The sequence below is a fragment of the Melospiza melodia genome, chromosome Z, assembly GCF_035770615.1.
Source record: "Melospiza melodia melodia isolate bMelMel2 chromosome Z, bMelMel2.pri, whole genome shotgun sequence".
Classification (NCBI taxonomy): domain Eukaryota; kingdom Metazoa; phylum Chordata; class Aves; order Passeriformes; family Passerellidae; genus Melospiza; species Melospiza melodia.
The window spans coordinates 80,611,524-80,625,996 of record NC_086226.1 but is presented as its reverse complement, the minus strand read 5'-3'; the positions used below and the strand labels follow the sequence as shown (position 1 = coordinate 80,625,996).

Below are 14,473 nucleotides of genomic sequence, written 5' to 3'. Positions count from 1 at the left end.
TCAGCAGGAGGAGCGAGAAGAAGAAATTGGAGCCTGGGAGCAGCACGAGCAGGACCAGAGGCCACCTGTGGTCCCACTGCCAGGGCTTGTGTTCAGCACCACTGCCAGGCCCTGCTGAGCACAGCCGGGCCAATCTCACGCCAGAAAATGGCGTGCTTGGAGGAAGAAAGCATTGCAGATGTCTAAAGCAGATTTGTTTTCTCCCTGCCTCCAATTGTGCATCTGTTTGTTTTGATGACGTTAGCTAGAGGCGGACCAACGGAGGAAATAAGAGTTATATGTTCACGCTGCAAAAATCAGGCATGTTTCATCATCAATAACAAGAAACCTTTTCATTCTAGTTGCAGAGGCATAATCGTCACATTTTCAAGCCATTTTTAAACCATTTGGACATTTTGCTTAATTTGTGGACTGACATAAATGCAAAAAAATCAAATTAAATATGCTCAAGTAACATATTTACCCAATGATTTCTTCTTATTGTCTCTTGCTGTAGTAACTATCTTAAAATAGACAAATTAAAATTAAAATTAAAAGAAAAAAATATATTTTTTCTATAAAGAACAGGAATCAGCTACTTATTTCCCTATTTTAATGTTCTTCTGAGGAGATGTCAGTGTATACCACAGTAAGCTCGCTGTCATTTACTTTGTTTTGCTCAAACATTATTGTTCATCTGGAGGGATTTGCTGTTGCCAGAGACCAGGGTGGAAGCACAGAATTCATCTCATTTCTGGGGAGTGGTTTGATCCCCATACCCTTAGTCCACAAGGGAAATTTCGACTAAAAACCAACTGGTTTGTGGTGCAAAATGTTGCATAATGTTTCTGGGTCTAATTAAGGTTGTAAAAGAAGCCTCCAAGGCAGATTTATAACTCTGCTGTCTTCACATGGTGGGGACTCTCAGGAGAACTGAGAAATTCCACTGTTAATTTTTCCCATCCTTCTCTGGATCCATTCACATAGCTCTTGGTACACCTTGGCATTGTTATCTCCATGGACAGTGAGATTTTATGGGCACAGGTTTGTGCTTGGTGAGAAAAAGAGAAGCATTAAATGGGTTTTATTTAGTGCACACCCATAATTGTCACTGTAGGATTAAAACCAATATAACTTGCCTTAGTATCTTGCTTTTTAATGACACTGAAATAACAGCTCCAGATGACAAAATCTGCCTGGAGAATCTGTATCATGTCAGGCAGCTTAATTGCTGTTTAATTTTTCTTTATTTCTTTGCATCAAGTGTGTTGTCATACTCCAATGCCTCTGCCTTAACTAATAAAAATATCCCTCTTTTTTTATTTAATGACTAACATTGACCAGTCTGAATTGTACACAATTTATCACAGTAGTGATATTATTATTTCCCAAGCTGTCATGATTTCTGTTAAAAGAACCATGGATTTAATAGAAACAGAAGCATAGCTATAAAATGTAATTCATCTTACACTTCTGCAAAATATGCCTCCCAATTAAAAAAAAGAAAAAGAACTGAAAATGCTCTTGTTGCCTGTTTTCATTGTTAGTAGTTAGTGGTATATCACAGCTCTTAAACACCTAAAGAAATAATTGATAACTTGAAGAAAAGTGAGGTTTATGTCTGAAACTTATTATCGTGTACAGGAACTGGTCTGTAACCAATCTTTTAGTGATAAACCACATTTAATGGAACCAGAGATGGGCCATTCAGCTGAGAGTTTTCAGAAAAACAAATTTCTTGTGAATTTAGAGAGCAATAGCCCCATAAATAGAGTTTTTAGAAGAAAGAAGAGTGACTTGATAATCTAGTGGAGTTTTTGGAGAAAATTAATGAGCATATTGCTGAGGGAAGTCCATTTCCTGTGGTATTTGACTATCCAAAAATATGTTCAATATCTGATTTTAATTGATAAAAGAAAGTGAATTGAAAAGTTTTGTTATAGAAAATTATTCTGAGTAAAATAAATACCTAAAGGGTGAGTAAAAGGGCAAAATTAACAGTGGAAGGACCTCACTGACAGTATCCTAATGAAACTTCTGCTGAAATCCTGGCTAATCAATAAATTAAAAAAACCAGGAGAATGTTCTGATAATTTAAGAAATATAATTATAATATTGTTTAGAAACCATTATCTAGTAGCATGCTTTCCACGCATCTCATTTTGTAAAGTCTGAACTGAACACCAAAGCAGAAAGTATCTCTAATGTGGTAATTGTAAATGTTAGGAGAGGTATTTTTCTTTAGCTCAGATTGAAAAATGGACAAACATAACAAAACCATGACTGGAACTGCAAAGAAAATAAGGAGCTTGTACAATAAAGTACCTGTTCCCTGAAGGTAGAGATTGTCTTTGGATTTCAGGAATAATCCTCCTAAAGCTAAAGAAGATAAACACTACTGAGCATGTATGGTCATAGCTGAAAAAATAGAGTTAAGTGCTGTGCTTGGTAATTAAACTTAGAAAGGAAATTGCCTTCAAGTTAGAAAGGAAAATTCAACTTTGCCTTGTATTTTCACACATATTTCAAAGAAAATTTAATGGATCTCAGACGCGAGATGCATTAACAGACATGGCAAATGTTAGCATGGCTCCAGCATGCCTCCTCTTTGTGGTCCTCTCAGTAAACCTCTCTTCCCTTTTCTCACATTCTACTTTTAAATAATTATCAGTCTATGATTGCAGCCGTTAAAGATGGTTAATTTATTTCATTCATGTGTCCTGTAGGTATGGGTGTGCTGGTGAATTACACATGCACATAGATACACCTGTGTGAACTTTTCCATTATTGAAACAGCACAGATTTTCTTTAATAATCAGCTGTAAGAAACTTTTGAAAACCTACACTTTTCTTAGGAGAGAAGAGTCATTTACCTCTGTCTTCCAAGCAGATGCAGCAGTTTGCACACCAAAAGATTCCACCCTGCTTCGATGAGAATACTTGAGAAAACAGCTAAGATTTGAATAGGCCTTTCAATCCTCAAGTAAAGCTTGATGAAAACACAATGAGGAATGACACCTTCGCAGCATACATGGGTTTTCTGAGTGTGTTCTGCATTGTGACTGCCCATGCTGATGACAAAGATTTTGTTTTCTTCTGGTGCTGCCCCACACCTGGCACAGCAACAGGAGAGAGTCACATTTAGTCCTGGTTTGTGCAGTTATTACCTGAGAAGGCAAAGCTTTTATTTTTGGGTGATAAAGAGAAGTAGCATGAGGAGTTTAGGTTCTAGCTGAGTTTTGTGGGAACCCAGGGAACAGGGAATATTTCTCTGCCTGCTTTTGAACCCCAGAGAAGCGGTGACTTTGACCCTCTCCCATGGAGAACTCTTCCAAGACTTAGAGATAGCCTAGAGTCTACAAGACTGTGAAACAGATAATAGAGAAGAGTGTAGTTTATCAGAGGGTGAAAGATTTTTGGGGGGTTTTTAGTATGGAGGCAAGATGAAGGACATCAGGCATTGTCCCAGGCTTCTTCTTCTTCATCTACTCCATTTTCTGCTGTGTTGGTGGCACAGGGTGATTGATCAAGGAAAGCTGAGGTTTTAGATTACATGGACAGACAAGGGATGAGTTATTGGTAGATAAGTGGAAGTAAAGCACGTTTTGAGAGTTAATTGGATGAAACAACTTTAAAAGACCTCTAAACTGTACATCTGGGGCCATTTTGTAGTGCTTTTCCTGCGTGCAAAGTGTGGTGCAGGCAGCGCGCTGAAGTTTTGATAAGATAACAATAAACAACAAGCTGAAGACAGAAAAAGTCTGGTGCATCTCTCTTTCCTGGCACAGAACTGCTCCAGGAGGGCTCCCCCTGTCAGGGACCTAACGAGGAGCCAGAAACCCATGGGCTGTTAAAAACCTGTGTGGAGTCATGGCATGGTGCATGTCAGTCACGCTCACTAATTTGAGTGTGGCCAGGATTTCATGTGAGCATCTCACCTGGAAGTTTTTTAGGTTTTTAAGGAGGAGCACTCCCTGAAGCTTTGCTTTACCCTTTCAGAGCACAAGCATGTGCTTGTCCATCACCATCATCAACTTAAAACCTCAGTTCATTTTATCTTTGTCTCCATCATCACCCCACACCTGGGGGCTGCACTACCCTGCACCATCCCCTTGCACTGGTCACTTTTTCTTCTCTGCACCTTTAAATTAATGAGGAATTAAATTATTTGTGACTTCCTGCCTGTGTGGTATGAGGATATCGTAACAGTGCGATTTCAGAGTTCATTTTTTGGGTACTGCTCGAGGTGAAACTCTGCCAGGTTTCTGAGAAAACCTGACGTGTAAGTAAACATCTGCCCTGTGGTGCTCAAAATTGCCAAAGTGCAGCTGACCTGCAAAGCAGAAGGTCTTTTGGGCCACAGAGCAACGCTGGCTGCCAGAATAATTCCTGTGATTACCTTCTCTCCAGATTCTGCATCGGAACTGGGGAAAGGAAAATCTCAGCTACTCAGTTGGGTGTTGAATAGTAGATAAACTGCCAATTGTTTGTATGTAATGAATTTTCATAATTTTCTCAATTTACATTTGTGGATTGCTCACAATAGCTGAATGCTTTTGTTCCCGTGCCCAAATGGAGTGGCTTCAAAAAGCAATGTATGCAGAAATATCTTGATTTTAAAAAAAGATTAGGTCTACAAGTATTCTGGCGAATAAAGTAATGATGAATACCATACATAAAATTATGAAAACTGGAGCACTTCAGTTAAATACGTGCTTTGAGTCTTGCTGATTAAATGGATAAACCTTTAAATATTTTTAATGTGACTGAATGATAACTTATGTCTATTTTCATAATTCTAGAGATAACTGCAATAGCAATTTGTAGCACTTTGTTTAAGTGCTGAACTTTGAGGGAAGAGCAGCAATATAGAACTTTGCAGTAATTACAGGATTTTAAATTTACTTTTTAACAATCATTTCAATATCTGAATCAGAGAATTTTTTTCCTTCATTGTGTCCATAAAACCCAAAATCACAAGTTTTCAGCTAGAATAAGCTAAAATAAATTGAAAGTTTAATCCATTTCATTACTTGCATCATGAGAATAATTATTTGCAAGCCATACTTTTGTACTTGTTTTTTTAATTTCTACAAACAGGTGATATAGTCAAGTACTTTGAATTTCTTCTAAGTACTTGACTATATCAACTGTTTGTAGAAATTAAAAAATTTGAATAGGCCTTTCAATCCCCAAGTAATGCTTGATGAAAACAAAATGAGGACGAATGCTTGATGAAAACACAATTAATTTATTCTAAGCTGGATTTGGCATGATATTCTGGATCTATTTGTATTCTATTGCAATTACAGTGACTTGGAGCTCAGAAAAGTTGATAATTTCAGACAAATTTTTTTTTTAATTTTTTTTTTCCCGTTTGCAGGGTGCTCTGGCCCACTAGGGATAGAAGGAGGGATTGTGTCAAACCAACAAATCACTGCATCCTCCACTCACCGAGCTCTTTTTGGACTCCAGAAGTGGTACCCCTACTATGCACGGCTTAATAAGAAGGGTCTTGTGAATGCCTGGACTGCAGCAGAAAATGACAGATGGCCCTGGATTCAGGTAACAGATGGAGCTGAGGAGGGAAAAAAAACATCCTTGATTCAATTGCCAGTGTCACTTAAGAAACTGATGAAGACAAGTGGTTAACGAACAGCTAGGTTCTTATTCACTGTCAGAGACATAGCCCAGGCTAAAAGGGACTATTTAGTTGCAAAACAGTGATAATCTTGACTTTACTAAATGCACAAGCTCCTTTTTATTTTTTTTAATTAAAAAAAAAAAACCCTGTGCATATGTTCCATTGTGGCTTCTAAACCGTGGAAGCAGATTTATGCAGGCTCCTTTCAAAAAAACTGCTTTCCACATATGTTGTATTTGGTGGTCAGCTCCTTAGGAGCATACCATAGCTTTAGTTCTTGGTGGAGATATCCTGACACGTGCTAAAAGTCCTTGAAGTATGATTTTGGCACTGCCAGAGCATGCTGGAAGAGCTGGTGCTCTTTGCTGAGCTGCTCTGGGCACGCAGGTTAAGCACTACTGGAAGTAACAGGAACTGTTTTAACAAAGGTTGAAACAGCTGTTAGTTCAGACACATCCATGGGGCTGAAAATACACATTTTCTCAATCCCGCTCAAGCATGGTATTGCTTGAGTGATTCAAATGGCAGTGCCCTTACTGTGTACTGGATTTCTCTGTGCCCAAAAAATGACTTCAGTGAAAGCAGCGAGTATGAAGTCCTGTAGCAGTGTTGTTATGAAGGTAATTTTGTAGTGGTTGTTGTAGCTCTTTGCTTGTGTTGTGTTTTCATGATATGAGAATTGGGCAGAGCTTTGGCAATGTCAGCTGTTGGTTAATAAAGGTTGGTGAGTTAGATACTCATGTGAAAACTTTCTGCACTGATCCTCATGGTCAATGTGTGAGGAGGATGCTTCCCTTCCAGTGAACCCACTGCAGGATTTAGCAAAACTGTGATATTTGAGCATTTTATCTGCTAACATTGAGTTGAACTGTCCATAATGCCCTCAGCTGTGTCAGACACACTCTTCTTGAGGCTACCTTGGTGTACATTGCATTAATATTTGTTCACAATCAATGCTTTTTCCCTGACTACCGTGTTTAATTTTATTGAGAGGCTCCTACTTATCTAGGGGGGGAAGCATACCTAATTACCTGCTCATTTTTCTTGTATGGAGAGCAGACACAACACACTGTTTGATGAAGTTTTCTGAAACTGGTGCAGTGGGAGCGGTGGATTGGGTCACCTCTGAAAAACAAAACTGGTACTACTGTTTGTTATTTATTGCAGAATGAAAACACAAAGGCCCTTGAACGTGTTGTAAGTCAGTTTTCCTCCATAAAGATCAGAGGGGTTAGGAAGTCTGTAAAATTTATACATTGAAAAGAACAGCAAAGGATTGTGCAGGGGGACCTGAGCAGGATTATTTCCATGGGAGTAGAAAGCTAATGTAATTTTAATGCATAATGAAAAAGTCAGCTTTTGGGCTGTGTTAAGAGTGTAGGCTTTATTAAATAAGCTGGAGAAAGATTTCAAAATCATTTATCACTGGCCCCCCTTGACATGTCCTTTTGAGGAGAAGAGCTGGATGGGGCTTTTTAATGGTCTGATGCTTTCACATTTGTGCTTGGCACCACGGAGGCAGCTGCCAGGCTCCCTTGGACTTTGCTTCCTGGGAAAACTTCCCTCTGCTCTTACATGCAAGGAACATCCTTGGGCCAGTGGAGAAAATGTGTCTAGAGTCTCAACCCATTGCAACAGGTCTGATGAATTTGTTCCTTTTTTTTTTTTTTTTTTTTTTAATGCAGTTTTGGAGGTTATTCCAATCCCTTACAGGTTATTCTGTAACTTTGACAACCATGGGGTGTAAGGACTTTTGACAAGCTTACATCATACAATTAATGTGTTTTAAACATTCTCTTATATTCTTCTCATTTTTCTTGCAAAACAAACTTTGGTTTGTTGTTTTCACAAAACTTGCCAAGTGCTATTTTTTAATCCTCTTTTTTTTTTTCAGTTTAGGGCAAAATTAAAAATATTATTTGTAATTTCAGAGCAGAAGCCTTGAGAGGATTTCTTTTTTTCATTTTCTCTTTCTTTAAAACACCTGGAAGCAGAAAATCTGAAACTTTTTTAGGGAGATGATGGGTGGAAGGAAGGTGTTCTGCAGCAAATCTTTTTAGGTCTGGCAAGGGGGAGATATCCACAGACTCACAGTTTATGCACAATAGTTCTTTAAATCAGAGCACTTTCTTGTTCTTCAACCATGAAATAAGCTCTAAGAAATAAACACTGTCTGACCCTTGTATGGAGCAACAGTTTGATGAGAGGAGGAACAGAAATCCCACATTTTATTTTTGCACGGGTTCTGTAATGCCCGGGGAGATGCTCCGTAAATGTTTCTGGAGTGGTACAAAAAGTCAGATTTGGACTAAATTTCTGGCTCAGGGGAGAAAAGATGTCAAACCTTCTGCTTGGATTTTTACTCTGTTGTGTCACCAGCCTGTCCCCAGAGCCCACTGGGAGCAGCCTGCACATGGAACCTTTTCCTTGCTGCTCTGAGTGACAAAGCACCTGGCCCAGAAGAAGGCACTGAAAAAGGGAGTGAGTGCTTGGCAGAGATTAAGTTGAAAGTTACAAAGCCAGAAAATCCATTTTTAGGACACGCAAATTAACATTTAGCGCGGTTGAACCTGAAGCAATCTCCTGTTCCCCTCTTGGGGAGCTTCTAATGCTAGATAAATTCTCAAGGAAGCCATGTATAATGGGCAAAGTCCCTCAAAGTATGATTATGTACAAGCCTGTAGCTATTTTTGCCTTGTTCCATCATTATCAATTTCTTTGTCATTTAATTTCTTTATTTATATGCAGCCTGGCAAATAAAAGGTTTGAGTGTTCTGCTTATAACTCACTTGTAATGAGTGCAGAAGATTTTTTGTCTAATCTTTCAGGTGTCTGATACACATGAACTAATTAGCATGCAATTTCATTTTCCTGCATTCTCCCAATGAACTGAAAATTGAAATTGCCATTTTAAATTTACACTCTCAGCATGTAATTAGTAAAGGCACTACAATGCTTGTAATTGGCTTGTGATTTAAAGGGTCACTGCCCATGTTTTTGGAAGCAAATTAAAGCCTGAGTAAGTCATATCTGCCTTTTAAAGTTCTCCTGACCTCTGTTTCTCCTCACAGGTTGGCTGTGATAAAATAGCACCTGTGAACTGCTTAGCACTTTATTAGTGATATTAACTTTTATGGGTTGGAAATACAATGACCAGGAAAAAAAAAAAAAAAATCACATACATCCATTTTTCATTAATTGGTCCAGAAGTATAGCCAAAATGCTCACACTGACTGTTCCAGTAATGAGTCTTTTTTGTAAACTCTTTTTAATTTTTTTTACAGTGTTTTCTCTTTTCCCTTCTGTCCTTTTGCATTTACAGTTTTTAAAAAATGTTGGTTTGTTTCATTCTGATTTCACTTCATCTCTGCTCATTCCTTGCACCTGCATTTTTCTATTCCTGTATTAGTTATTCTTTTTCGGGCAGTATGAATCAGAATAGGTATGGCCATGGGCAGGACTATTGTTTCTGTTATCCCTCTACCATATCCAAAATCATGGATATGATCCTGCCTATGGATTACTATCTAACAAAAAACACAAACTGCCAGCAGGAGTTTCTGAATGTTACTCCTCTCCAGTGAATTCCAGCCTAGGAATCCATGCCTGTGCCCTTACACTTCTTCTCCTCTCCCAGTTTTAACCATCCTCATATTTCTTAATCTATTTTTCCCCTATTCACAACTTTTAAGTGTTTTGTGGTCTTTTGGACACGGAAATTGTTTTTCCAGAGTGTAAAACCCACAGGCACCAAGAGCAGATTCCAGCACAGCTTACACCTGGAGAGTTTTGGGGAAAATCATGAATTACTGAGCATCATGCCACTACGTGGGAGATGTGTTTGAACACCTGACCTGTTGCTGGGGGCTGTTGTGTATAAATGTAAAGTACTCAATGGAATAACAAAACCCATATTATTTGTTATCTCTCACTAAAATGGTATAAACTGTTTCTCCAGAGACATTGGTGTGCTTACAAATTTTCAAAATAAAATATTCAAATATTTATGTTATTATTGTGGGTAGTTGGAGGTTTGAAGGACTAATTTACAAAACAGGTAGAGTGCCCACTTGGATTGCAGAATCAAAAGTGGGAAGTAAAGTTGGTTCAGGCTGATTATTTAGCTTTTTTCTTTTAGTTTTTATTGCATACAAGATGATCTCAAATATTTAATCTGGGGTTTCTTCTTCAAAGAATTCATCCCTTTCCATCTATATTTCATGTTTTTCTGTTTGCAATCAATTTTTGAAAGTCAAGTTATAATTTCAAAATGGAAAAGCTACAAATCTTACTTAGAATATATGGAAAGATAATTATAATTCTCTAATTTTTCTAATTTATTTCCCAAATGGCTTTTCTGAAATTAGGTGCTAAAATTCAGATGAAACACATTAATGAGAAATTCAACAGTTTGATGGAAAATGTGCCTACCTTCTGATTGGCAATTTAATATATTAGTACTCCAGTCCAAAGTTAAATACATTTGGTTTATTTACCATTTCAATATGTCTGTTGTAAATAATACTTTTTGCCTTTTTAATTTAGCTTCCTTAATATCTATGCCCAGGGTTAAGAAAATTTCTTCACTATATTTCTTGAAGCTATGAGTAAACACTTTTGCTGCAGGTACTTTTAATAAAAAAGATCACCTGGGATGGAAAGGGACCTAGCCCAACAGAGTCAGGGCAAAAAATTTCCCTGATCCCTGTCTTATTTAGAATTAATATGTTTAGTCCTTTCTTTTCTTGAAAAGCACAGAAAATGCTTTTTTTTAAAAAAAAGTCTAAATATATTGTGCAATATTCTTGCTGTTAGGCAGAATTTATATTTTAATTGAGGCTTAATTTGTTACAAGTGTCTCCAAACAACTTTTGGTTTCAGTCCCACCTCTGGTGCTCAGCCTCACCTTTTTGGGACTTCCGGTCCCTTGGCATAATTAAATCTGTGACTATGACTCTCACAAAGCTAATCACAACAACTATGACACACACAAAAAATTATTTGCATAAAAAAAACCTTGAGGTCCATCATTCTTATCCCCAGGCAGAAAACCAACAAGCATTGTGTAGGGTTTTTTTCCTCAAAAAAAAAAAAAAAAAAAAAAAAAAAGAAGGCCAGGGAAAAGAAAAAGTTAACAGCTTCCTCATCAAGAGCTTCCAAAGAGCAAGTACACACCAGGTGATAGCTATTTGCTAATGAAATGATAAAACCCAAAATACACAGAGGCCTTGCAGAACATTCACTCAAACATCTGTTGGTGAGAGCTCCAAGCAAACTGCCATCTGTGAAACCATTCATTTTTTCAAAGTTCATTTCCTCATTCATGAGCACTGGTGTACAGGCTTCCAAAAATACCTGTCACTGAATGTTTTATATCACTTAATGTAGCTCTCATCTCAGTGTCAGGTGAACTTTATGAAACGCTGTCTCAGAGTCATCCTGCAAGGTGATGTGCACCACATAGGAAGATTTAAGCCATTAAGTTAAATGCTGAAAAGTTGTTAAAGATCTTCTTTTTATTGTCAATATTTCAAAATTTGGCTGAATATCATAGAAAGATTTCCTTGGAGGATATTGGTGAGAGGCAGTAAGTACCTGAAAGCCCTCGGCTGTGGAGAACAGAAGCTAATAAGGAAAGTGCAGTTGAATTGAAACAATGCCACACAGGACCTTTGATCTGCAGGAATTAGAAGAGGTTGTCTGCTAGCCAAAGCCTGCCATAAATTCACTGACTTCAGTGAATTCAATACCAGTGTCTGCTCTCTGCAGACCTCCCTCAGCATCTAAACATTTAGCTTACAGGCCAAAAATGTAGTTTATGTACTCACAGCAGAAAACAAAGGGGCTGGGAGCCTACTTCTTAGTGTAATCATCCACAAAATCCCTGGTGTCCCAAGTCTTGGTGTCCATTTATTGTCACATCTCCTGCTTTCATCCCAGGCACAAACATATTCCAACAACTTTGGGCTGAGGTTCTGGGTGCACAAAACAGCCAGTTCTGAGTCAGCATCCCCATGGCAACTGAGGCTTGATGCTGTTATGAACACCATCCATAATGTGCCTTGTCAGCCCCCATGCCAGAATTCCTTAATTACTCCACCTAATGTGGCTGAAGGACTAAAGGAACAGGTCCTTTAAACACATTTATCCCCTGCATCTGCAACACTCTGCATCCCAACTAGATTTTTCCTTTCCCATTTCCCACTATGATATGAAAAGCAATCAAGTCTTAAAAAGTGGTGACATCAAAAGGAACAAAGGCCTGTCCACACTGTTTATTGCATTAGGAAGAGGCAAATAAAAGGCGTCCCAGCACCTGTGTGGTGGTCCATAATAGAAAGATGTGTGGGTATCCTAATCACCTTGTGGGGATGACAGCATCCAAATCTGTGAGATGATGTCATACTGATGTGTGATAGCCAAATGAATAATTTTTACCTTCTAAACATTCACTTAAAAACTGGCAAAGCCAATGATCCTCACTCACAGTTACTGTCCTGCTAGATTTGACTTCTAGGAAAGGGTTGTTTCAAGTTATTTCAGTAAAGTTAAGGTTCAGGGAGCAAAGTTTAAGTAAGACTACATGTCAGGATATTGGGATTGTTTTTTGTGTGGTAAGCAGGCCTATGTACGCAATCCCAAGATGGGCCAGCTTGGAAGGGCCCACAGTGGCTCAGCTGGTGCCACCTCCCTGCTCCAGCAGGGCCACCCCAGAGCCCAGGGCGTTGTGCCCAGGGAATTCTGGAATGTTCCCAGGTTGGAGCCCCCAGAGCCCCTCCGGGCTCTGCCCAGGGCTGGCTCTGCCTCCTGTGGGGGGAAGTGCTGGGATCAGCCCTGCCCGGGGCTCTGGGGCCATGGCTGGGCCTGGGACAGACAGGGATGGACAGGGACAGACAGGGACAGACAGACAGGGACAGACAGGGACAGACAGACAGGGACAGACACAGGGACAGGCACAGACAGACAGGGACAGACTGGGCTGAGCTCAGTCTATGCTGGGGGCTCTGGGGCCACGGCTGGGCCTGGGCCTGCTCTGACCTCTGCACACAGGGACGGACAGACAGGGGCACAGGGACAGACAGGGACACACAGACACACAGGGATGGACAGGACAGACAGGGATGTGGGGGCATAGAATGTAAGAAAATAAAGATAGTGCAGAAGGTAATCTCACACCTGAGGAGTTGCAGCTGTACTAACCCCCAAAGATTAGGAGCAGGCCTGCCCTTAACAGGCACAGCCGTGTCCAAGAAGAAGAAGAGTGCTACAAGAGTGGGTTGGCTGGGTGAGGAGAGAGTTGGAGTTTGTTGGTTGTGCTGTGAAGAAGAAGGAGGTGTCCATGAGAAATCATTGACAAGGTATGGGACTTTTGCAATAAAATGAAACACGGGGACAGATGGAACGCACAGGGAGATACAGAGCCAGACAGAAACGCCCCGGGACACCCCGGCACAGGCAGGGCTGAGGCCCCTCTCCCTGGGGCTCCTCTCCAGGCTGAGCAGCCCCAGCTCCCTCAGCCTTCCCTGGATCACCTCTGTCCCCCTCCCTCCTCTGGGGCTGCTCCAGGAGCTCCCTGTCCTCCTGTCCTGAGGAGCAGATGGACACTGCACTGCAGATGGACACTCCACTCACAGAGCTGGGCAAAGGGGCAGGATCCCCTCCCTGATCTGCTGGTAATGCTGTTCCCAATGTCCCCCCAAATCCCATGGACCTTCCTTGCCCGTAGGACACTCTGCTGGTCAGGGAAAGCTCATTGCCCACCAGAATTCCCAGGTCTTTCCTGACAGAGCCACCCCAGCACGTCCCCTCCAGCCTGGGCTGCTGCTGCCTGGAGCTGCTCCTGCCCAGGTGCAGGACCTGCATTTCCCCTATTAAGCTACAGACATTTCTTCCCTGCCTAATTTGACAACCTGTCAGGGTCCCTTTGGAGGGCTTCACAATTTCAAAGCATATGAAGCCCTCAGGGGTTTTGGCCTCTCATCCCAGCTGTATGTGGTTAGTGACCTGCTGAGGACGCCTCATCCAACCATTGAGGAACAAGTTAAACAATTCTTTGCACCAGTATTGAACTTTGGGGGATACCAGCAGTGGCACATCCCTAAGCAGACCCCATGACGCTGATTACAGCCCTCTGGACCTGCTGCTCACCCATTTCTCAACCCAAGTTTATCTCACCTCAGCTTCCATGGCTGTTGGAAGCACAGAAAGTCACCAGCAGCATGAGAACTGCCACAGACAACCAGGGCTGAAGTCAAGTCACCCTCCTTGATCTCCCCTGGAAAAGGTGGCATGTGTTTGTCATCTCAAAGACCTTCCAATTTATGCCACATACTAATTCTGTGAACTGAAAAGGGGAGCATATTTTACTCTTGCACTCTTAGAACCTTCTTCAATGACTGGTTAAGATAAAAAAACATGGTTCAAGCCTTGACTGGCACAATGAGACTTTTCAAAGATTGTCTATCATAAAACCAAGCAATGTGTAATTTTTTTTTTAACCGAATCTTTTGCCTGCAAATTTTTGTAGAAGGAAAAATATTCTGAGGAAAAACACGCCTAAGAATAGAGAAAATCTCACCAAAGGGTAACTTTTAACATTTCTATATGAACTTTTTTTTTTACATTTGAGTCCTAATTTCAATTAATAATAAAAATATTTCAATTAATATTAAAAATATTTCAATTCATAAAAATATTCCATTATAATAAAAATATTCAATTATAATAAAAATATTTCAATTAATAATTAAGGGGATAAAGATACATATTTTAATAATATTGTGCAGCATTTGATAGCACTGTTATCACTAGATAAGTTTATTCTGGGAATGTGCAATGGGATCTCACAGG

General features: G+C 40.0%; 1 protein-coding gene across 2 annotated transcripts in view; it reads left to right on the top strand.

Moving 5' to 3' along the window:
- The window catches only part of EDIL3 (EGF like repeats and discoidin domains 3), a 235,995-nt gene that overhangs the window by 155,748 nt on the left and 65,774 nt on the right, over window positions 1-14,473 (top strand). For both annotated transcript variants that reach the window (XM_063180903.1, XM_063180902.1), the window contains one exon: window positions 5,363-5,544. In XM_063180903.1, the coding sequence (XP_063036973.1) occupies window positions 5,363-5,544 (182 nt within the window). The remainder of the gene's footprint in view (window positions 1-5,362; window positions 5,545-14,473) is intronic.